At 39.2% G+C, this 24,276-nt stretch overlaps 1 protein-coding gene across 2 annotated transcripts in view; it reads right to left on the bottom strand.

The window, feature by feature from the left end:
* The window catches only part of SECISBP2L (SECIS binding protein 2 like), a 29,615-nt gene extending 5,840 nt beyond the window's left edge, over window positions 1–23,775 (bottom strand). The window contains exons 1-16 of one of the 2 annotated variants that reach the window (XM_027732157.2): window positions 23,460–23,775; window positions 13,063–13,241; window positions 12,186–12,510; window positions 11,521–11,656; window positions 10,879–11,108; window positions 10,769–10,793; window positions 9,887–10,002; window positions 8,085–8,216; window positions 7,471–7,554; window positions 6,504–6,671; window positions 6,212–6,353; window positions 4,381–4,550; window positions 3,147–3,279; window positions 2,013–2,175; window positions 1,087–1,307; window positions 304–458 (exon numbers count right to left, since the gene is read on the bottom strand). In XM_027732157.2, coding sequence (XP_027587958.1) covers window positions 304–458; window positions 1,087–1,307; window positions 2,013–2,175; window positions 3,147–3,279; window positions 4,381–4,550; window positions 6,212–6,353; window positions 6,504–6,671; window positions 7,471–7,554; window positions 8,085–8,216; window positions 9,887–10,002; window positions 10,769–10,793; window positions 10,879–11,108; window positions 11,521–11,656; window positions 12,186–12,510; window positions 13,063–13,241; window positions 23,460–23,477 — 2,397 coding nt within the window. In that variant the 5' untranslated portion in view covers window positions 23,478–23,775. Of the gene's footprint in view, window positions 1–303; window positions 459–1,086; window positions 1,308–2,012; window positions 2,176–3,146; window positions 3,280–4,380; window positions 4,551–6,211; window positions 6,354–6,503; window positions 6,672–7,470; window positions 7,555–8,084; window positions 8,217–9,886; window positions 10,003–10,768; window positions 10,794–10,878; window positions 11,109–11,520; window positions 11,657–12,185; window positions 12,511–13,062; window positions 13,242–22,833; window positions 23,136–23,459 lie in introns of those variants that run through there. The other variant, XM_027732156.2, reaches the window with a different exon arrangement.
* Window positions 23,776–24,276: the final 501 nt, after the last annotated feature.

Below are 24,276 nucleotides of genomic sequence, written 5' to 3'. Positions count from 1 at the left end.
AAAACCACCACTCCATGTTCACTCAACTTTGAGGAGATGGACATACTTTAAGATGACAAAAAACCCAGTATCTTATGCCTTCCAGAGAACTTCAGACAACATTTAAGTCTATTTGAAAGCTACAGAGATGTTGTGACCAAAAGTACAGTCTTTCAGTACTATAAAAACTGAATTTCAAAGAAAAACACACTAACGAGGTCAGGGCTATTATCAATATTTTATTTTATTTAGGTGTGCTCTAATTCTTTACTACAAGGAACATAATTATTTACTCCAGACATTTATGTGATTGGACTTACTCACCTCAGCACCTGAGTAGTTGAAGATGCCCACAACACTGACAGGGACCAGCTTGTTCACACAACGGCCGAGGGCTTTGCGGCCGAGAGCAAAGACAAACGGAATCTCTTGTTCCCGGGCCATGGCTATTACATTATACAAAGCCTCATCCAGTCCACCTTGAGGAAACCAATTTTAAACAGATACCTAGTCAGTTAAAGTCATCCTATGGTGTGACAACTCTCTAACCCACTTTAACTGTAATTAGTCAGTAAAACTTCAACGCACACACCAGCAGCTCCTGTGCCCCAGAGGATAACACACGGTACCTTTCCAGTACAGTGAGTACAGACAAGGTGATATTCTGTGTTCTCTACTAGTCTTGCACAGAAATTAAACCAGAATTTCACTGGTCTTTTCTTGAGCAGAGCATTGCTATTCTCCAATCTCAGGAAGCCTCTGTTCACATTTCTGGTTGTGGCAAGATGTGTTGGTTGGCTCACTAACCAATTCACATTCCTCTTCAGCATCCAGAGCTCGGCACTCTAGGTGTGTCCAAGACTGAATGAAGTGACACACACAATTCTATAGCATCTATTTTTCTTAAAGCTTTTCACCCCTCATGAATGAGTTTTTTCCAGAATAGAGTAGAAAGGAATGAATGTGGAATGGCAACTACACAATTGGAGTCTGGAAGTGTTACATCACACATAGTAACAAATGTGTCTAACCTTGCTAATTAACACTCCTAATCAGCACAAGCCAACTGCAAACAGCTGAAGTGCACCACTTGTTTATCATTTATACCTTTTGACTGAATTTTTTCACAGTTGGGAGATATGATGACACACTTGATCTTGTTTAGTTTCATGTGCTTAGTAACCTCACGCAACCCCATAACAAGTCTCCTCCGTGCTTTAGCTCTCATGGGATCCTTCTGGTAAATCCGTTCCTGGAAGCTGACAAGCTCTTGCAGTAAGAGAGTCACACACTCATCTATTTCTTTACTTAAAACTTGGTTACAGTATCTGTCAATGCCAAAAACATTCACAAATGTCAGCACAGCTAATTCACAAATATTAGCACGACACATAACCAACACTGCTTCAAACCTTTTTTCAAATAAAATAATTTTACTTCCTCAGAACAGTTATTAAAATTTTCTTAAAGTCATTAAAAGGATTTAGAAATCAAGCTGCAAACTGTAAGTTAAAAATACATCCTGAAAACATTTGTATTTCTAGTAACACCCCTTACCTCAAGAAGCCAATCTAAAATAATATAAAAAATACAAACATGTACTCCAGTAAGTGCCACAAGCCACTATTCTTTTCTTTAATTTGGTACTTTATAAGGATATTAAAAATAAAGCTGTAATATATTGAGTGACTATTACAGTATTTTCAGCATTCCTAAGTATTCCCTCCTTTCCCATCCAAAGCATACAGTCTTCCTTTGAAAAAATATTTTTTAGTGAATACTCTCACCTTGCTTATTTGCTGTGGCAACCAAAGGAGGTCTAAAGTGAGTGTGTGTACATATATATACACATTTGTATAAAAACATACACAAGCAATCTATTTAGAGGAAAAAAAAATGCTTGCAGAACCTTCTATTTCTAAAAGGGAAGCTTATGTTCATTAAGCTCTTAAGTCTACTAAGTCTATCCACACTTAAACAAGGGTGACTCAAGTGCAAGCCCTGAATTTATATTAATAATGCAAAACTCTTACTCTCTGAATCTCTTGCTGTGAATCTTGGTTATTGCAGAGGATGCCATTGGACTGCCTATTCCAGAACTAGCAGGTGACCCCTGGGACACTGGGGTCATGCAGTAAGGAGAATTCTGACTTGCTGGAGACAGGGAAGTATCACTGGGCATACTCAGTCCAGTTTCTGAAAGGCAATTTTGAAACATTATAAAGTACAAATGCATTTTTTTATGTAAAAGGAACAGAATCACACTTCTTGTGTATCACTTTTACTTTATCCAAACTACATTTTGAAAACTCAACCTTCTTCCCCAGAGGAGTAGCTGAGAGGGGGGAAAATAAGCACACACCCACCACTCAGTATGGATTGGGTAAATAAGCAATATTTGAATATTCATTAAAAAAACCCTCAAGCTTAGTTTGAGAAATTAATAAAGCAGGAGGAAAAACCTGTCTAAATGCTACAAAACTCCTTCCAGTAATTCTTTACTAATATTCAACTAACTTTTCCTATAATATTTAGAATATTCCCAATTCAGTCAGGTGAAGTCAGGCAGGTCACTCAGAAGAAAAGTTATAAAGCAGTACATCTGGAATCCTGACAGTCACCTCCTTCCCCTACCCCTAACTGCCCCAAATGTGTTTAAAAGACATGGGAAATTCTTTGGAGTTTCTCAGTTGCTCAGAGCTGCTGCTGCAAATTGACAGTCCAGACATCACAGCTGACTGACAACCTGTTCAACAAACTGGAAAACCTTATTTACAGTTTGCAACTTTTAGATCTGGAAGACTTTCAGTATGCTCATCACTAAAAAGCATTGTGGTAACATGGTATGGCTGACAACAGGTCACATTTTGCTCACTTATCAAAAATGCTATAAACTGACATGTGTTTGGAACACCCACTTGGGAAGTTAATTAAAAGGCTGTATGCAGATTATGTACTGAGAACTCACATTGTACTAAGCCTTCCACAACTGAGAGGCAGACAAGGCCGTTTAGAAGGCTGTTAGTATTTCATAAAGTTAAAAAAAGTTATAAAAGATAACGTCAATAAATTGTGTGCCATAAAAGGAGAAAGATAAAATATGAAAATAAGCAGATTAGTACAACTTGGGGGGAACAATGGGAGTCTAGAGATATAAAGAGACCAACCTTCTTGAGAGGCCAGCTCCTGGGACTGATCAGCAGTCAGGTTTATATGAGCCTCTTTCTGTTCATCAGAACCCAAAAGGCTGTGGTCAGCTGATAAACGGCCCTTCTTCTCTTCCCTCTCTTTCAAAATAATCTAGGAACAAAACCAACAGCCATCAGCATCTGAAAATTATAGAGATACCTGTAAAGAAAAATGTCCATTTGACTGAACATGACACCAACTTAAGTGAGTTGTTTTGAACCTTCTTAGTCATGCCAGGACAGAAACCCCTGAAATCATTTCAGTTTCATCTTGGATTACAAAGAGTATTTCATTCCAGCATTTTACAGATGGTACAGTTAATACTCACACACTTCTACATAAATAATACTTGAGCTGTTGAAAGTACTGTCACAGCTGCTTTCTGATACATAATACTCACTTATTAACAATTCCTCGTCCCCATGCCTATGAAAAAAAGATATCCTATGCAACCATACTATAGTCATCTTTGTGAAGATTCTCTCAAGGAGAATCCTTTCTACAAAAGAAAGTGCAGTGCAAAGGTAAGTAGTCATGGATATACTGGTATTACTACGATGTTTAATAGCAACAAAGGCATTGAGCACAAAGAGTTTAGAAAACTTTTCTGAACAGGGAGGTGTGAATTCCTCTAACTCAGATCATGGGCAAGTCAGAAAAAGGCTTTCACACTTGCATTTTTAGGACTCCCTTTTTTGTATTTTACCTTCTGATTTCCATACATACTCTATTCCTTTTGTATATATCTACTTTATAAGTGCATGTATCTAGATATACGCAAGCGGTTATTTCTAAATTTACTCAAATTAAAAATTGTGGGTTTACTTCAAGTTCTATAGTCACCTCTATAAAAAGGAGTAGGAAAAATTAGGGTTAACATACTACATTGCACTACAGACTAGGCATCAGCAACATGAAAAAAACAACGTTTTCCCATGTTAACTAATGCTTATAGTTAAAAAAAAAAACCAAAACCCTTGCAATCTGTATTGAGATGGATTTGTATCACCTTCAACTAATTATGGGGGTATAAAAGTTAGGTTACATGCCTAGATCCAAAGGACAGGACATCAGTTTATCAGGAACTAGAGGCAGAAGCTCACAACTCCCTTGCCCTACATTCATGGGAACCAAGCCTCAGTTAAGAAAATATCAGTTTTTATTTTTAAGGCATGAGTGTGGGTCAAAACACTCCAAGGCTGACACATTTACCTTTTTAAGTGCTGTAGGGCGTTTCAGTTTTGCAATCTCTCTCTCTTTTCCTCTTTTCACTTTTGGGGCAGTCGAATCCAAAGGATTAAGGCAACCCATAGATGGCTGTCCCTTTGTTAAGGACTTTCTGTTGGCAGATTCTTTGGTATGAAAGGGAGCAGCACTGCCAACTAAATACAAGATAGATATTAGTTTCACCAAAAGACATGTCAGCTTTATTTCAACACAGCTTTCAGAATTTCCACTGATGAATTCTCTAAGTACATTTTCCTTCCTTGGAAAAAAAGCAGTTCATAATGACAGGAAAATTACATCATCAGATATTGTTGCCTCCAGATGGTTTTAAGATTTCTTCAACTTAGCCTCGTGTTTTAGGAAGCTATGGATTCCAGGAATTATTTTCATAAATGGTAAGGGATCTCTCTCAAGTGACTACGTGTAGCTTTATTAGTTAGATGATTATGATAAGATAAATTGCAAATATTTATCCAAACATTGATTTTTAGTTGTTGAAGACTTGAATAGTTGACAGGACAAAACAGATGAAGGAGTGCACCATGTAGTTAAGTGTATCTTCTGCCAGAAAGAATAAAACAAATGCTGTCTCCAATGGAAATGGCAACAGTTCTTTGCTGAGCTTTGTTTGATATAACCTTGCCAACTTGAATGAATGTTTGAACACTGCTGAAACTCAAGCAGGTAAATGAAGCAACACACCAGAAGGAAAATGGTAACTATGTGCATAACGATGGACTCCAGGCTACATACAAGTGCTCAGGAATGAGACTGGTGGGTTATAACAGATAACTACAAAAATGTCAATTCTGTATTTGTCAGCAAGCATTAAAAAAGCTGATTTAATGTTTTATTGATGAAAAAATAGCAAAAAACCCCCATGATTAAGCCATCGCATATACTCATGATGGAACTGTAATTTAATTGTGCATGTCTGATCTTCCTTATTTTTAAAAGGATAAAGTAGAACTACACAAAAGCACAGAGAAAGCAATATGAGTTCTCAGAAAAGATGCTTCCACAAATTAAATAGAGCAGGACTCTTCAGACTAGAACAGAGATGACAAACATCTAAGAATCACAGAGGAGGAAAACAGGGAGTAACTGCTCAGTCTTTGTAATACAAAGGCTAGAAAAGCTAACAAAATTATGGGTTGGGGTACTAAAAACACCAACACCGACCCCCACACACAAAAAAAAAAAAAAACAGAGCAGAAAGAAGAGTTTCTCCACACAGGATGTAGTAAGGTTAGAATGGGCTGCCATTGGATATTATGGATGGTAGAAGCATGTGATAGAAACTATGGACAGTTTCAGAAAGAAACTTGGTTTGAGAAAGCCTTGGGTCAGGAAGCCCAGAACTACAATCAGCAGAGATGGGAAGAATATCCTAGAGAGATATCCCTATGTATCCTAGTCACAGGTATCCTCTCTAAGTTGCTTTCAAAGAGTACTTTAATATCTTATCTTTAGTAGACATTTAGTTTGACCTAAACCAGTTCTTTTCATATATTTATTTCAGCACTGAATTACTCTCAAGGCATGAATCCTGAGTTTTGAAGAGCAGGTCTTTTAAAAGACATTTGCCCTATGTTCTATGTGGCCTTTCACCATTGCATACTGCAGCTCAGAGGCAGATAGCACAGGTGAATTTATTGAGAAGTGTAAACCTCCCCACACTTTCCAGGTTTTTATCACGCTTGTATTCAAAAACTAAAACTTGACAGAAAAAAACCCCAGCATTTAAGATGCCCAGATCAATCACGTTTATATTGACAAAAAACCATGTAGCAACTGTCAAGCAGATCAGAGAGACCTGTGTATGAGAGGGGCCTGGTGTTGGTGATCTGACGAGCTTTCATTGCTTGCTGCTGCTTTTCAAGAGCTGCCAACATGTCACCCAAATCCAACTGGACAGGGGTCTTACTCTTCTTTCCAGCTGCTTTTGATAAAGCCTCCTATAACAGGAACATTATATGCCAATAAATACAAAGAAATAGTGCCTGCAACATTCTTTACAAAGGATCATTGCTATTGGGGAAGACAAGGAGCAACAGGTGACTGATACTCCTCTTTCCCAGCTACAGGGGGCTCAGGGTCCTACACACCTGAAGTTTTTTCTGTTCCATGCTTATCTCTGAATACTCTTGAGCTGTTGCAAGTGCTGCTGCCAAGGCCTTCTTCTTCTGGCTTTTTGCACGCTTTGGTACAGAGGTTGTAATGGGAATTGGAGTTTGGACTATATTGATTGGAGAATTCTCTGGTAAGTCATCCAACTAGAATTTTAAACACAATGCAAACAAACCACAGTTAAAGGCCTTTCTCTCAAGACCATAAGATATGTGGCACTCCAGAAAACAAATCATCCAATGCTTTCATTACCAGTATGACATCCTAGATGACACAGCAAGTTAATGAAATAGAAATAAGTTTCTAGTTTTATTTTTGTATTGGAAAACTATTATACTTAGCTCCAATTATGGCTTCAGAAGGTTTTCCACTCTGATTGCTAAATCAAGAATTCCTCCTCCCCTCCCCAAGCTTTCACATAGGACTTGACTTTCCTGGAAAGCAGCCAAATAGATGAAGCAGTCTATATGCACACTTCTGTAACCAAATATTTAGGTAGATCACATACTAAAAAAGTATCTTCCCAACAACTGCTTCCCCAGCCTTAAAGCAGATGTAGTTTATTTTGAAATAGAAATAAACTACACAATCTGTAGTTATTTTGAAAAATTGACACCAAATTACTACATATTTACAGATTTGAAATTTTAAGACAAGTCTACATCAAAGCATCAGGATGTAGCAGTCCCTTCCAACTTGGGATAGGTATGATCTAAGTCTGTGATCTCAGACAAAAATCCAGTAGTTCTTTTTTTAAGACATTTTCCCTGCACCACTTATTTTAACTGGTATATCTTTAGCATTCAAGGCTGGTAATGCAAATACCCCAAAATCATCACAATTACTGCATTCTAAGTGTTGTAGCAGATTTATAAAAAAAAAAAAAAATACACAAATTACATAGTCTCAAAACAAAATGCTTTGCAAAACAAAATAATTGCTTACTACTTTGGGTGAAATCTTTTGCTGGATGGTACTACTTTTGCTGCTGCCATTGTCACTATTTAGCTCTGGAAATTCATCTTCATCCTAAACAATACAGAAATTAAGAATAAAAAAAATGGAACCAAAAGTCACCTCAGAAGCGTCAACTGAAATTGTTTAAGGTAGAAAAACTGAATCCCAAAGTCCCACATAAGCTAGAAGGGCTTATAAGTGACACAAGTAGAAAATGATGAAACATTAAAAAAGTATTTCTGTATCCAAATAACATTTTTCAAAGAAAGAACAATTAGTAAGTTTTTAACATGAAAAAAATCCAATTACAGTTAGGGGGGATAAACCGGAGAACACTAATTTTTATTCACAAGTGAACAGAAAAAGTTACTTGAAAGTCACTTATCTAATTTGTCCATCAGAGATACTTCTAAATTCTTACACTTCCCACAACACCCGAACACAAGTCTGTCTGTACATGATGAAAGGATCATCTAAAATTAGTGCTCCATGCTGTGGACCTCCTGGAGCCAGATGTTTTGCAGCTTCGCCTTGAAAATATCATTTATTCTGCACACAACTGGCACCACTACAACACAGAAACAGCTCTCCTACAACAGTACCTCAAAGTACAGAGGCTCAGGACTCTGCTCTGCTCTGCCTGACTGGCTTGTAGTGAGAGGTTTTTCGTGTCGTTTCTGCAAACTCTGCCTCCTTTCTGAAGATGTGCTGTGGTCTCTGCATCTGAATCCAGACTGAAAGTAACAAACATGAGCAGCATTTTGCAATTTCCATTTTTCAAGATGCGTGTGCACACACAAAAAGCTCTCATGAAAGAGCTTTCTCATGTCTGTCAGTCACCAACTAGGTACAGTTTTTAAGGAATTGTATTTGCTAGGCTGTGCTTTGGTGTTTTGAATTTTTTTTGCGGAGGTTTTCTGGTGGTTTGCTTTTTTTTTTGCAAACCTGCACAAACATTCTACAGATAGTATCAGGTTATTCCTCCCCCTCAAGCCAAAACCAGTATCTCCATTTTCATCTCTAAATTTTTAACTTAAAAAAAAAAAAAGGTTCCTTTTGGCTCAACATGAAGAAACCCCTGAATTGCTGGTGACTGTTTAACAGAAATGAATCCTGAGGAACTGTCTGTAACCACGATCACTCAGAAGATCTTTCTCCCAACTACATAATTATTCTGCACACAGTTATTGCCTTTTCAACACGTTTTCTATGACAATGCACATGCACACAGTTCTCCAAGGACCAGACACATCAGTATAGTGGTATAAACATTCTTCTGTTCATTATGTGACAGGTTGGTGGAAACCCAAGTGCAAGACTGGTTGGCTGAAACCAATGCGTGACTTGAATTTCACATTTAAACTTATGTATTTTGCAAGAAAATTTCCCACAGACCTGGTAACAATTTAGTTTCAAAGGAAAATATTTTCTAGGACAATTCTGCCTTGAGGTACAGTGAATTTGGCTGGGGTAGCCTCATTAAAAACTCATTTAAAACAAAGCTTAAATGCCAGCTTTGTTTTTAAGTACCTAAAATAACTGCCAGATTTAGCATCTAAACTGTGACTGGATAAAAGCAAGTCTGGTTCTTCCTACTCTCCCAATGCCACAAACTAACCATAGTGGCTTCTAAAGCCTCTGATTTGACTATAGGTTATAAAAAGATTGAGAACTGCTACACTGTCAGGTAAGAGCATCCACAGGCTTCTTGGTATAATAAACCTGTAGACACAAAATGGGAAGACTCAAGAAAATTTAACAGTTTCCTCTAAAAACCTAAACAGGGCAAGCTATGTCTGCACGTACAGGCACATCTGTGATGAAGCTCCCACTTCAAGCTTGGCAGTTCTTGTCTGCAATACCTGAATTCCAGCAGAAACTATGTTCAAACAAAGGCAGATGTTTCAGCCTTCTCTGTCCCCCTCTGGACCAACTGCCCCAATAAAATCTATCAAAATTAGGAAGGCCATCTTCTCCTTACATACTGATTACAGAAATCCTGTCCCACTTGAAGGAAGTTTCACAGAATAAAATAATTTTAAATCATTAAGAAATAATAAAAATGCAAAAAATATGGTATGCTAATGTAAATATAAACAAAAGTTTCAAAGACAACAGGAGTGAGAACACAGGATTCTAATTCACTGTCACATCAGAATCTTTCCTTAGAAAGTTTGAGAATTTTTTTTTCTTCTGAGGTATGAATGGGTCAAAAACTGAACTAGCTTTTCTACACTCACACTGTCTTAATTTCACAAGTTAGTTTATATATGCAATGTTTTTCATTCACTCTTTTTATTTTATATTATTTGTATGTAAATTTTATAATTCCTTTCAAATTCTGTATTTTCATGTCTCAAAAAACGCCCCAAAAGACTTGAGTTCAGAACCATAGACAACATACCTGCGGATTACTTCTTTGCTCAGCTTGTCTTCCACCTCTGGAAAAGGTCTGAGTTTTTTCAATCCAAGGTTTTTTTTGAGTTGCCTGGGAATTTACATTAGTCCAACTTACACCAGCTGAAAGAGAAGTGCCATCTATGAAAAACTGGACTAGTACAACAGAATGTATCATAATGATACACAGGCCACCAGAGCCAGAACACAATTCTGATACAGAATTCTCTGAGAAAGTCTAATTCTCCTGTGACAACACTCACTTCTGTAGCTATTTTCAGACATGGGCAGAACTGCCTCCATGGAGCACTGAAACTGCCAACTACTGATCATCAGGAAGCGTCAGACAAAGGAAATCTCAGGTTCACATCCATACCAACCTCAGTTCAGTCACAAATAGCAGCTACTAGCATTACCTACTACTACCAGACTGATCAAAACACTTGCTCATGGTACAGTACCTCTGTAAAGCTCCTAAAAATTGTCAGTACTTCTCAAATAGGGAATGAGAACTCCTTGGCTCTATTACTACCCAGGTATGAACTGCAGCCCAACAGGGTAAGGAAGCTTGAGGATAAACTACAACAGAAGCACAGCTTTTTCTGAATGCTTCCAGTGGAATCTCAAGCTTTAATCTGTTAAAGCAGGCAGCTATTGATAGACCATTAGTGACAGCTGTATCACCATCAGTGATAGCTACACACTTGTTCATTGAACCAGGTGTCTTGTGGTTGGAAATCACAGTAAAAAGACATCTTCAGAAGTATCTGAGCAGTTAGAGCAGCAAGTTGAAGTAGATCAAGAGGTGGTTCCCAGCAAAATGTAAAGCCAAAATACAACTATGACCCAGTCAAATTTTAAACAGCTCACCAGTTAAAACAATGCTTACTTGCATTTATTGATGGTTCTACAACCTGAAAAAGAAAAAAATTATTTTAGTAACTTTTATTAGTCTGTCAGATACAAATATAGTGAAGTTGCTCAGTTATGTTTACATACATTCATCGCACAAGAATCTGTGTTTCTTGAAGCCATGGCTGCAGCCTGGTTATTGCCATGCTTAGGACTACAATAGCCACTGTCACTGTCAATGTCTGCTTCACTTGCTCCCTGTTCACTGGAGGACTCTGCAGCAGGGTGAGAAGTTCTTCTGCGCCTGCCTTTTGATTTCCAAAGCATTGTCGAGGCGCTCTCAGAAAGTGATTTATTAGCTATATCTGAAGGAAAGTCTTCAAGAAACAATAAAAATAAAATTACTTGTGCAGGAGTTGTTAAAAGACACGACAAACCTATACATCATAAAAACAAATTGAAAAGGCCAAAGTCTTTTAATAAAATTAAACCAGCATTGAATTTAAATCATGTCTAGGTCCAACTGATAATAATAACCAACTCCTTCAAGAAGAGTGATTCTGACCGTGGCAAAGTCTCTGCAGGAGTACCATATTATTACAACATTATAAGGTGACATATTGAGTAGGTATCTGCAACCATCAGCATCTTGTCTTCATTATCCTTTTGATCTGCAAAGACTTCTCTTAAAAGCCACGTTTAAACCAGGTCCACCCTCTTTTAGAAAAGATGGCAACTGACAAGTAGTTCTACTTATTTTGTACACCCAGAACTTAAGAAACAAATTACCTGTTTGCTGTGATGCATCAACCAACAAAACAATCTTTGATCTGTTCTCAGGACCTGATGAACTTGTCTCCTTCTGAGTGGCAACATTTTTCACTGGAGGACGTTTATTTTTTATGTGCATCTGTAACTGCTGTTGCTGTTTTAAAATATTAGCCACACAAAACAAAGTCATATGATTTGACTTCATAGTTGTAATCAAACAAAGCAATTAGAAGTTCTAGTGCCCTCTACAGAAGCCATATGTTTGAAGACAAGAGATTAAGGGAAATATTCATAAAAGTATTTAATTTATTAACCTCTTTGCATTATTTACTAGATGAACTGTTCATTATGATGTGAAAGTACCAAAAAAGGATAAAGAAAGAATGGGTATACATTCTCTGTTCTCTAATGAAGTAATTCTAAGCTCAGATTGCACTAGCAGAGAGGCAATGGGAGTCTCCCATGTCATACTTACACACTTCATAAACTCACAAAGTATTTTACCACAAAATAGCTCTGTAGACAGTTTTTCTGCTCTCTGAATAACACCTTTTCTGCCTACCTTTCCCTCTATTTTTCTTCCACTACTGACATACCTGCTCTGGCTCAAATGAGATACATATTTCCTGTGCAAAGACACTTTCTTTATACAGTTCTACTTATCCTATTAAAAGCAGACTTACTTTTTGTACGGCTGGTCCCCTGTTACTGCTCCTGCTCCGCTGACTGGACAATGGGAAGACCTGGCCCGAGGGGCTGGGACGCTCAGTGCATTCTGTAGTAACTGTACTGACAGCACTTGCTGTTTGAAAGGGTGTGGGATAGGGGGCAGGGAAGGGATGGTAGAAACCCATGACCTGAGCACATGGTGCTGGCATCAGCTGATAATAAGTATATTCTGTAGAAACAGGTGGCTGTGCAGATATTATAGGATAAGCAAGGTATGGTCCTGCAGGATTTGGGCTGGGTTGCTGCCATCTGATGTCACTGTTATACAGTGGAAACTGCCTGTAAAAAAACAAAAGGAAAGACAACTGCTCAGTAAGTTTTTCCCTCTCTGAAAGAAAACTCAGACCTTTACCACTTCTTTAAAAAATAAGTTCCTAAACTCAGCATATTTTAGTTACATGAAGAAAACTGGATACAGCTACACTCAGTACTGAGTCAGCTGCAGACTGTTTTGCCATGGCAGGACCCAAGTTGGACACCCAAAGCCTTGCTTCATTCAGCATCAGATGCGGGTGTGGACCTCCTGACTGCCCTGCAAGATGCAAAAGCACAGCATGTGACTTTGGGAGGGATTTGCATGAGACCTCTGTAGCCAGGAAAAAAGGGCAGCAAAGAATATAAATAGAGAAAAAAAAAAGCAGAGGGAAGAAAATAAGTAAAAGACTGGAGACAGGAATTTCATCCTCACCCATGAAGGGTCAGAAAATGAAATACTGTAAACCAAAAAAAGCTAATATACAGTCCACACTCACTGACTCCTCTCAAGCCTACCAAAAGTTTAAACTCACTTAAAAATAGATCAAGTTCCATGAAGACCAAAACCACTATTACCTGTTGGATTGATTTTCCTGTACAAATGGATAGCAAGTGATCAGGTAGCTGGGGATTGGAGTTGGTTCCATGCCATTAATTCCTCCACTGTCGTTAGGAAGCGCCATCGGGATCATTAGTGTTTCTGGACCCTTCTTCTGAGGAATAAATGGTTCTACTTCAGCTGACAGCTTGACATTCTTAAGAGAATAGAAACAATGCCTTCATTAAATACAGTCATAAATTGCTTGTGAAAATTTAGATTCATGACATTGTACACTCAGTACCACAACCAGCAGGCAAAGGGATGACAAGGCTACAGGAGGTGGAAAACAGTTGGCAAGTGCTTCTTGCATGCTCCCAATCAATGCAGGGTGTAATACAGATCACCAACATTTAGCATTTGTGTTAACCTTTACAAGTGCAATACAAACACTAATTAATTTAAAAGGGACTGAAGTTCAGATCTTGCAGAGGATATACCAGTCTGAGCACAGAAAGAAATCAAATTAGCGCTGTATGTGGAGCACAGTTGTGTAGGCTTTCAGAAGTGAAACCAACATATGGAAGATGTAGTAATGCCTGGCCTGCTCTACAAAGTTGACCGTGTTCTGAGGCAATTATAAAAAAAACTTTTCAGCACTAAACCATAGGTTTACTGCTAAATTAGATGGTGTATCACAGAAGAAACCCCCTACATTCCATCTGCATAATTTTAACACACTTTGAAGTTTTAAGATCATGATTAAAGTTTGCCACAAAGAAGGCTTTAAAGACTGCTTAGAAATAAGTTTTAAAAACTATGCTTTCAAAGAAGAGTTTCTCCCCCAATCCTGAAGGTATCCTCAGTTTAAGGTGGCTTTGCCCACGCTTTTGGTTTTGTGTAGCTGCATCTTATACCTAAACAACAAAAACTACTCCATCCAATAAGACAACTGCAGATCCAAAGCACCCTTAAATTCTATATTCCACTATAAAAGTTACATTCAGGTGAAAATAATTTTTTTTTAAACAAAGATTTCAGCTTAATTCTATTTGTCTGACTTTACTACCTCATGGACTACCAAATCCAAAGAAGATTTTCTAAAGCAGATAAGGACTCCAGACAATTTTCCTTCTATCTAACTAAGGAAGAATTCCAAAAGTAACATGTAACCTGAATGAGTACGTGCTCTTATTTTACAAAAAGGAGAGCCTGAAGGTTCAATGTGATGAGAACATTCTTGCTACTACCCGAGAACATCCACATGAGCAGAAACAGTTAAATGGGAGCTCTGAAAATATCATGGCAAGTATTCCCACACCTACCACATACTTCTCAGTCCATATCCTTGTTCAGTGTCACATCCACAATCCAGAGACAGCCCTACATCCAATATCAGAATCTCTAAGTCCCCAAAACTCATTCTTCTGAAATAAGATCCCATATGGGTGGAATAGGTGGGAGGGGCAAGTCCAAAAAGGTTTTGAAAACACAGTTGTCCCAGTGAGTAAGAAAAGCTACTTTTACTTGATGAGTAAGTACTTTAATGGATCAGACTGAACTAGAAAAAGTGAGGTCAAGACCCGCTCATGCAAAGTACTGGATTTTTGTTTAGTTAGTCTGACACACTTACATACAAGAAATTTAATTACTGAGCAAGAGGTAGAATCATCATCAAGTAAATTACCAAACCCATGAGTTACACTGTAATTCAACAAATGAGTTGAAAATCAGCTGGTATTTAAGTACTTTGCTGTCATCTCCTACAAAGGGGAGAGGAAAAAACATTGTTGAGACAGTAAAAGCTCCCTAATTTTCATATAAGTATTATATGTACTATTAAATCATCATAACCACCAGTGACTGATGCATTCTATTTTTATATTAGGAAATAATTTTCAAGACATATTACTTATGATAGTAATATTAGAATTCCCTGATAATTTCAAATGCTAATTCAAAAATTTTGCTCAATTCATTCTTTTTAACTCCAAATATGACGTTCAAACTAAGTAATTATGACACAGTCATTCTATAACAGCTTTTTAGATGACCTGTACAAGTGAAATCAAACTTTTCCTGCAAAAGGTGCTATTACAGACATTGTCTGCCTCTTATTATCTTTACCCTTCCATCACCAAATTTGCTAATTCATACTTCTTTCTTGAGATTTTATGCAGTCTTAGCTCAATTTTCACCATTAGCCATTTCCTGTAAACAGCAGTTCACCAAATAATTTCTATTTAAACATCACTCACTCCTTCCAAATACTGTGCACCTCACTAAGATGAGCTTCATAAACACAGGAGAAAACTTTCTAAATGAAATATTGTTTAGGATAGGAGACCACTGTCTGCAGGATGTCCTCAAGTATTGAGATCAAAGTCACATCCTTAACAACTTGGATGGCAGGACATTTGCAAGCCACAGTGACCAAGACCAAAGCTTGTTTATAACCTGAACTGAGAATTGAAAAAAAATTCCACAAAATGGGGGGAAACCCACAACACTTATCAAGTGTAGAGTCCATGACTACTTTTAACCATTTCTTGAGAAGGTTACGTGTCTTTGGACTTTCTGAAGTGTGCTGGGAAAGCAGAAACATCCCTTCCAACAAAATGAGTCTTTACTTTGATAAGCTTATTTAGTAACAACAGTCATCTAAAGATAAAATTGTAGTTAACAGATGTGAAGTTCCAGCAGCAATCAAGAGAAAACCAAACATCTAAAATAAATAAATAAATAAATAAATAAATAAATAAATAAATAAATAAAAAATAAAAAATAAATAAATAAATAAATAAATAAATAAATAAATAAAATAAAAGTGGAATTAAGAGTGCCAGGAGAAAACAATGTCTTTGAAAGTGACGAGAAATACGGTTCTTGTCAGAAAGGTATTTATTAATGACTGTTCTGAAAGTGCTTATGGCTATAAAATGGAGATACATATGGAAAATAATGCATGGAAGGATGCCCCATCCCTGGAAGTGTTCAAGACCAGGCTGGATAAGGCTTTGAGCAACCTGGTGTAGTGGAAGGTGTCCCTGCCCATGGCAGGGGTTTGGAACTAGATGATCTTTAAGGTCCCTCCCAGCCCAAACCATTCTAGGATTCTATAAGCACAAATACAGAAGCATCACTACCTGCTGCACAACAAGGTCTGCATTAGAGAAGAAAAAAATCACCTTAATACATTTCTTTATCATTAGGTAGTAGGCAAACATTCCTTTCTTCTACAGTAACTCTTTTCCAACTCCTGGAGTTCCACTGAGAGGAAAAGCTGTGGGGGCAGCTGCAGCAGCAGCACCGAATTTGTGCACCACGAACCAAACCGCGGCTCCATCCAGAGCTTCCTCCCTGGCCTCGGGCACATCCCGCAGCTGCCGCGTGACCCGCCCACCCCTCCGCAAACCTCCCCGGCACCCTCCTCAACACAGCACGAGGGGAAAGGCTTTCTATTAAAACAAACAAACAAAAAAAAAGGGCTTATCTACAGTGATCGCAGAATAAGTAGCAGAAATATCAGTGCTGAAACCCCTCCCCGAAATCGAAGATCTTTTTTCCGTGCTATTTCAGGCAAAAATATTTGCTTGAGAACAGACTCAGTTCTGGGCTGGCCTACAAAACGAGATGGCATAAACATCAAAGGAACACACCAAGGCCATCTCGTCCACAGAATATTCAAGAGCAGAACTAGGATGAGTGCTTTATAAACACTGAAAACTTCCCAACTATTCCTAATCTGCTGGTCACTATCTGCCTGCAACATGTCAAGTGAATTGTAGCCAAGATACTAAAAATAAACTCTAGTACTGGCTCAGAAAATAGTTTCAACATTCTATTTGTAATTCAGGTTGGGACAAAACTCCCTGTTTTAAAGATCCTTCCTGTCTGGTTGTCTGCTCTTTCCCTATATTATTTTGGGAGATTGATATGGAAATGCTAAAATCGTTCTTTATTGACAGGTCTCTTGCAAAATGGTCTCATGACTGATTTTTGTGATATTGCACTCCATCATCACTCATTATTAGAATTGAGAGAACTGTCTTTCACATCAAGTATTAAAAAAAACAAGGTATAACTGATCAAAGCAGGAGCTTTGAGCAGGAGATGAATCCCATCTGCAAGGCCGCCAAGAATTTCTTGACAATTTCTGAGGATAATCCCTACCTTACTTTTACATCCAAGGTGGACTGGATAAAATTTGATTTATTTAAATCTTTCCAGTGAAAACAGTGATTGTCAGGGGTTTTTTTATTTGTTTTCCAAATTTATTACAAAACCCCACAACACAAAACACTCTTATCATGTAATTTGACAAGTTTAGGAAAATAATTTAAATTATTCTGCTTGATTTTGTTAGGTTCAAACAACTCATGCCCAAACTAGAAAGACAACTTTAATGCTTCCTTTCCTCTTGCCCAGTCTTTCATAGAGGCAATGATTACTACTGCTATGACAGAGCAATTGGGTGATGTATTTAATTACCCTTTTCTATACACAGCTCATAACAAGTTTAGCTTACCAATAATGATAAAGATACAGCATATCCTGTAATCATAAACGCATATGGGGTGCATTTGAAAGTTAATTTCTTTTTTCACTTACAGAACTTGGAGAGTGTCTGTTATTTAAAGGAATGAAAACTGCATTTCACAATGTTTTATGTGCATCATACCTTAGACACCGGTTTTTCGTGCAATTTAGTCTGCACCTACAGGTTTGCTTGGCTCATGGAGGTTGGTTTTTTCTAATCCTTTCAAGAAACTTGTTTCAGCAAAGAAAAGAATTTAGGGTAAACCTCTGTTTTAGATTTTGCATTTTCTTCTGTAGCAACTGAAACAGCAACAAGTGTATTACCAACTAAACCAATTAACTTCACCGTATTACTTCCTTTTAATATTCTACCAGTCTTTCAAAAATACTCCAACAGTAATGTTTTACATAGGATGTGTCTTCAGAGGAGAGTAGTAAACTTAATGAAACTTAAAGCAAAAAGGGGAAACAAATGTACTAAGTCAGCTCAGCCTGCTAACCAACCCAAAACAAACAGAATTAACTCTGCAGGGTGATTGTCCAGACATTTCAGCACATTTCACAGATGGCCAGTGGTTTCAGTGGAAAAGTGAGGGAAACAAAAGAGCAACGCTAAGTAATTTGCCCAAAGTTATCTAAGCAGATTTTTTTAGGACTATGGATTTCTCAGTTGGGAGGAAGGGTTGGTAAAGACAGACAGCAAAGTAACTCCTCTATTTGATAAGATGCATTTTAGCCCTCCTGGCACCCACTGAGTTGTGAGAACAACAGAAATAACATTCCCTTCACAGTGCAAGAAGAAAAAGTGAAAAAACAAACAAACAAAGAAACAAACAAACAAAAATCAAAGAAATCCATTTAGTAGTAAGTAAAAGTGCTGCTAATTTGTCATTTCACTGGACAAGCAAGAGATATCTCCTACTGAAACTTCCTATGTCTTTTAATAGGTTGTCTCTGTGCTCCTTTGGGGAGATACAGAAACAATAATGCCAAATACACAGCGTGTTGGTGGTGGCTTTGACTTTTAAATACCACGCTGACAGGCCTAAGACTGCAACCAGTGACAAATGACGCAAACTCCAGAATAAGAGACGAGATGCTTTTTTGTTTCAGAAGGAAACAAAGTGCATATAAATATATATGAACACAACTCCTCAAAGATTTCACCCACACAGGACAAATGGAGTGACAAGTGACACAAACAGCACCAGTTGGACTGACTGATCAGGCCACTGATTTGTAACCACACAGACAAGAAAGATTTGTCACACACTAAAGGATTTGGGGGAAGGCTCCTCACTTTCCCTAATCCTTACAATAGAGCACCTGTGATACAAGATAAACTGTAATTGCTCCCACAGTACTGAGATTTATTTCAGCCTGTACCCTCTAAAAAAATTAGCACTTTGCCACTGGCATCAGTAAATGCAAGGTCAGACCTTAATATAAAGTAACATGCAATTTTGATCAGGCACTCTAAAAGCAAACACTGAAAATACCGCAAGACCAAACTTGATTTTATTTTGGAGTGCAACTTTTTCATGTTTATTCAACCTTTCATATCACAAAGCTAAACAAAACCTTATTGAAATTGACCTTTGATAAGCAACCCAATTCTAAATACAAATTTAAGTCATGCTGAAACATCAGATTTTCAATCAGCTGCCTATTAATGGAAACACACCCCTTCAAAAGAAACCAAGATTTAGACAGAAGTCTCTTTTGTAGATATCCCTAGTTTCAATTTACAAAACGTTTTGCAGTAGCTCATTACATATTTCAGTCCAACAATTACAAGTCTTTCAAGACAGCATATATACTGAAGAGCTCCTTTGTTTCCTATATAAAAGCTACTGTAGTCCTCAACAGCTGCAAAGACAGAGGATGACACAAGCAGGAACAGACTGGTAAACTTTGTCCTGTAGTTATAGCACTGTACGTTTAATCTTAGAAAAGTTGTTGTTCATTGTAGCTTAATGACATTCAGCATTTTCCATTAAATAGAATCTCTGTCATCTTGCTGTCTTGGAGAACACTTAGATATCAATCTTACCATTTACAGGGTGAGAAAAGAGACACAGATGCCACATCTCAGAGGGCTATAATAAAATCAGCTGGTTCACTGTCTCAAAGTCTGGAAACAAGAAGTCTCATCACAAACATAAAATAAAAACACGCTCAACCTTTTTTTTTCTCCAGGAAAACAATCCTGCTTTCGAATTTTGGATTTCATAATTTAAAAGCCATGTTAGTAGTAAGGCAAGTCACAGTTCATCTATTTTAAGATAAACTTTACAAATATGGAAGTCATTGTTTCTATAATTAGTTGCTTCTAAGTGGCAGATACTCTGGGAATGGTAAATATGCAGTTGGACTGGAACCGCCAGCAGCAGGCCATTTAACAAAGCACAAAATTTCATCCTCCCTATTTACATTTAACATAGTCATTTCAACACACCACTTAAAGTAAATACACTATGAAGTGAGTCTTTCCCTTTTCCCTCAGCTCATAATAAGGGAATCATGCATGATTCCCTTCCCTTTTACAGAAAAAGTACCATGATCAGAACATAACAAAGTTAAATATTTAACTGTTTTATCTATATATAGAAAACAAACAAGTGGTACAACACGACAAGTTGGCATGTTTAAACTCAAAACCAGAATATTCTAGGAAAAAAAAGGGAGAAAAATAAAACTTAGTATTTACAGTTACAAAAGCTTGTCCAAAGATAAAAAAAAAAAGCTACCAACACGATCTTCTTCTCTTACTTTACAGCATTGAACAGTACAACCTTCTAAACCTATTCACGTGAAATGGTAATATTTGAATGCTTTGTAGACAATGTTCTACAAGGATTAATCCAAACTATTTATGTAAATCAGTTTTCTGATCTCCACGAACTAGTCAATGACAAATACATTTGTGACCAAAAAGAAGATTTTCATGGAATCATATCAATAACATTTAAATTCACCAGAGAACACTCTAAAATAAGACCATACAAAACTCCCACAAAACCCAAACTTTCAAAGTTCAAGAGAAAGCAGCAGGCAAAATGTACAGAACAGGAAAACTGACGTTTTCCAGCTTGCCTCAGCTGAAAACTCTGCCATGGGTAAGAAACACAAAAGGAAAGTGGACAGGATAAAGAGCACAAAACATTGATCCAGATCTACTTCTATGGCAACCATATTATCAAGCCACCTGTTGAACAGTCAGGAATAGCAGGGACAAGCAGAACAGGCTGTCTGTCTTTAAGCAATACTAAAACAAAAACACAGGTCACGGATTTCTCAACTTCACCTGATTTCTCAACTGTACTAAAGGAACCAAACGTCTTAATCACAGGGCAAGACAAAAGTGTAACACTGAGAAAAATCAAAGCACAGCAGTACCTTTGAGAGAAGTTGTTTCTCTTTAGTTTTCTACCATATTCTGCTTAAGCAGAAAGAGGCTTGTAGGTCATATGCCAAATTTTTTCTCTAGTAGGAAAATAACCTCCACTTAACTGCTGAAACCCATATGCTTTTTAATGGGAACAGTTTCATTCTGGTGTAGACAGAAGTAAACTTCCACACCCACTACAAAAATCACAACAATTCCTATCATAAAACAAATAGTTTTTAAACAGCTTTCTTCTGTTTTCGTCTATGTCAGCTGCCAAAATATCACTGAGCATATTATAACAAATGAAGTCATACCAGAATTTAGGCAACGGAAATCTGAAGGGCACTCAACAAGTGATTTTTTTTTTTGTCATTTAGGTGTCCAAATAATCTTGTTACGTGAAATTTCATACTGATTTACTAAGCCAACACCACAAAACTGTTTCCCCATCAAAATACCATTGAAATCCCACGCTACCACACTACATCAGTCCTAGCAGCTTATACTCTGATTCCACAGGAGTTATTCCTATCAGCATGAACAGTTACCACACTGTGCCTGAGAGAGCATTCTGAGGGAAAGGGGAGGAGAGAATAACTCCTGCTAACACACATCTGCATGCTTTAATATTCATTTATCAGATCTCATGCAATACAGGTGGAGAAAGAAGCCCAAATAAAGGAAAAAATGAAACAGCTCCCAAAACTGATGCAACCTTACCAAACACTTACACTGGTAAAGGAGATTACATTCAATTCTTACAGCACAAAGGGTTCAAACCCAAAGCATTTATGGATCTCCTAATCAAGATGGTGCTGTATAATGAGAAGACAAAAGCAACAAGATAGTTGAATCATATTAGAAACTCATTAGGTATTAATTATTTGTCTGCCTAGAAGCCTTACTCGTGGCTAAGGAACCAACAGGACCAGATATGCTGCAAACAGAGTAAACAAGAAGATGGTTCCTGCTTCAAAGAACTTCACTGCACCTCCAACTCAAAAACCTGCACTTAGTTAAGACAGTCACAGTCAACACTCTACACTGTAAATAACACAACTCTCAGTTTTCATAAACTATTTTGAACAAATTCAAAGAGAATGGTTTGATAAAGGCACGTGTGTGAACCTCCAGTAGTGAAGAGCTCAAGCAACAAAGAATAAATATTTCACAAGTGTACTACAGCAGTAATTCCAGATGAAACAAAGGGGTAAAAAAAAATACAAACCACACCAAAATACAACACTTTAAAGCAGAAAATACTACAGATTGGACTAATGTAAATGTCACAGAATAAGATCAGTTTTTCTATATGAAGGCAAATAAAAAGCATAAAAAAATTGAATTTAAAATCATTACAACACCAGAAAGCCCAGTAAGAAAGCCACAGTGGGAGCCATCCTGTTATAAGACCTACTGCTCACTAACTTCCTTAGACATATGTACAAAATGAACAGCAGTGTATCTTTACAGAGTACATTATTGGTTATTATCTACTTTGCTACAGGAGCCTGTGTTATTTTATTCCTTAACCCTACTATTAGAACCCCTGGAGATGCCAAAGCTGAAAACTAGGAAACAAAGAGCTGTAATTCATGAATTTTCAACACATTCTGCAGAAACAGAAGCTTAAAAAAAACATCAGGCTGTTAGGGATGACATCATTCATTTCAGATACATCTTTCAGAACTACCTCCTGACCATGAACTGTGTTATTGCACATATGTAACAAGCCATACAAACTCTTAAGGCCCAGCTTAGATTTCTTCATACTCCATATGGTCTTAAGAATAATTCAAACTGATTACCTCGGCAAAGCCAAGTTTAATACTTAAGAAAAAAAAAATAGGGACCTGTAGAATTAGTGAGCTACACCCACCTCTCTCCCACTCAGCTCCCAGACCATCAGCTGTGCCCTAGCACTGAAAACTTCAGCCCGAACCTGACATTTACAGCATTTCAGCAAGAGTGACACCTCACTTGCGTTGCAAAGTTCCCAAGAAACCTGTTTCTTCCTCAAGAAACCAAGTCTCTCCTAATGACCAGGCAGGTTTAGACTAAACGCCGCTAACTGCAGTTTGCTTGAAACAAAGCCCGAAAGGCCAGGAGGGAGAAGATCAAAACGGAGCTCTGAATTCCCTTCGCATTCCCAGGGGAGCAGCTCCCGGTTTCGCAGGTCCCCGGGACAACCGGGCCGGGCGCGGCCTGAGCCTCCCGCCCGGGCAGGGGTCGGACACACGCCGGGCTCCCTCTCCCAGCCGGGGGAACGCGCTGCCCGCCCCTCCGGAGGGCCGCTCCCGGGCGGGGCGGGTCCCGGGGCCCCTCACGGCCGCTCCCGGGGCCCCCGCCCCGCAGGCCGCGCCCCGCCCTGCCGTCCCTGCCCGCCGCTCGGCCCCCGCCGCCGGCCCGGCCGGGGCTGACACGGCCCGACACAGCCCGGGCCCGCTCCGCTCGCCGCCCTCCCCGCCGCCCCTCCCGCGGCAGCGGCTCGCGGTGCCCTCGCACCTTGTCCGCTTTGTCCATGGCTCCCACGGCGCCGAGCGGCGGCTCTACTGCGGGCAGCGGAGGGCCCGGGCCGCCTCCCCCATGGCGCTGCAGCCCCGCCGCGTCCGCACACGCCCGGAGCGGCGCCGGCCCCGTTCGCGGTTATCACGGGAACCGGGACCGGCTACGCCACGGCCGGGGCGGGGCGGGCGGCGGGGAGGGCCCAGCTGGGACGGAAGCCGGGCGGGCCCAGTCTGGGAACGCCCTCGCTGCCCCCCGGGGCGGGCGCTCCCCGCCCGCGTTCGGACCGCACGAAAACAAGCGAGGCCGTGTCTCGAACGCGGCGGAAACCCGCGGGAAGGAGCGGGGGGAGCGCCTTGTGCCCCCGCCCGGGGCCGCCCCCCCCGCGGAGCGTGAGGGCGGCAGGTGCGCGGCGGGCCCGGCTGCTCGGGGGCGGCGCCGGGGGAGTCTCGGGCGGCGGTGTCCTTGAAATTAACTGGAACATCGAAGGAAAAAAAAAAAATCAGAGATTTATTTAGAGGCAGGAATCTAAAAATGTCGCAGCGGCGTCTGGAGCCGGGCTGTGAAGGGACCGTGTGTGCGGGACCGGGGCGCTGCCGGCGAAAGAGGGGCATTGTAAGACGTGGGGTTTGGCACAGCTTGTGTGACGTCCCTTTATTTTGCTGCCCTGGTTTTAGTGTGGTTAATTATGAGTAACACCAGTGAAATCCATCAGACCCATGTTCACCTAGAGACACTGGAGAACAGGAAGCCGGTGCTGCGCAACAGCACATGATCCCGTACGTGCGATCTGCATGGGATGGTCCTGCATTTCATT

The sequence above is a fragment of the Pipra filicauda genome, unplaced genomic scaffold (genome assembly GCF_003945595.2).
Source record: "Pipra filicauda isolate LSUMZ 115617 unplaced genomic scaffold, ASM394559v2 scaffold7_size6619720_pilon, whole genome shotgun sequence".
Taxonomy (NCBI): domain Eukaryota; kingdom Metazoa; phylum Chordata; class Aves; order Passeriformes; family Pipridae; genus Pipra; species Pipra filicauda.
The sequence above is the reverse complement of the archived record's forward strand: the minus strand, read 5'-3'. Positions and strand labels throughout refer to the sequence as shown.